The 602-nt window shown below is 53.8% G+C and overlaps 1 protein-coding gene across 1 annotated transcript; it reads right to left on the reverse strand.

The window, feature by feature from the left end:
* WHR41_09688 (uncharacterized protein) lies at positions 1–246 on the reverse strand (the record flags this gene model as incomplete). Its single annotated transcript, XM_069378289.1, has 1 exon — positions 1–246. A coding segment is annotated over one exon (246 nt), but the record flags the coding sequence as incomplete, so codon positions are not given.
* Positions 247–602: the final 356 nt, after the last annotated feature.

Below are 602 nucleotides of genomic sequence, written 5' to 3' on the forward strand. Positions count from 1 at the left end.
CGCGATGCCGCCGTTGGTGATTGCGCTGTTGAGCTCGTAGGCGGGATTGTAAGACTTGAAGTGGCTGGGTCGCATGCGGCCACGCTGGTAAGGGTCGAAGGAGACATAGTGGATCTTGATGGTGACGCCGCCGGCGGGGGGAGCTTGCTCGAGGTCAAAAGTACTTTTCTTGATGCCGATGTGCTCACCGGATACAATCTTCTCGCTGGGATGGGCAAGGTATGTGAGAGTCTTGTTTTGTGCCATGATTGCTGTGGTAGGGATGAGAACTGAGAGATGTTGGAAGAATAGAGTAAGGAAGTTTGGCTTTTGTACTGTAAGAAGTCGTGTGAGGAAATGTTGGAAGGAAATTGCGGGCATGGATTGTGTCATGACGCGTCTAGTGGAAGAGTCCAGAGCGACCATGCCGGCTACTGTAACTACAGGTGGTGTCATTTGGAGCTAGGGGCGGTGGTGCCCGATACTGTACGAAGATGACGACCGCACCGCCGCGAGTACTGTGGGACACCCCAAGGCCGGAGATGACGCATGCCCCGAACCACAAACCTGGCTAGTCCATAAAGAAGGTTGCAGTATGTGTGCTGTACTGCACCTGATGGCAA

The sequence above is a fragment of the Cladosporium halotolerans genome (assembly GCF_011745625.1).
Source record: "Cladosporium halotolerans strain TM138-S3 chromosome Unknown Sca587, whole genome shotgun sequence".
In the NCBI taxonomy this organism is placed as follows: Eukaryota; Fungi; Ascomycota; class Dothideomycetes; order Cladosporiales; family Cladosporiaceae; genus Cladosporium; species Cladosporium halotolerans.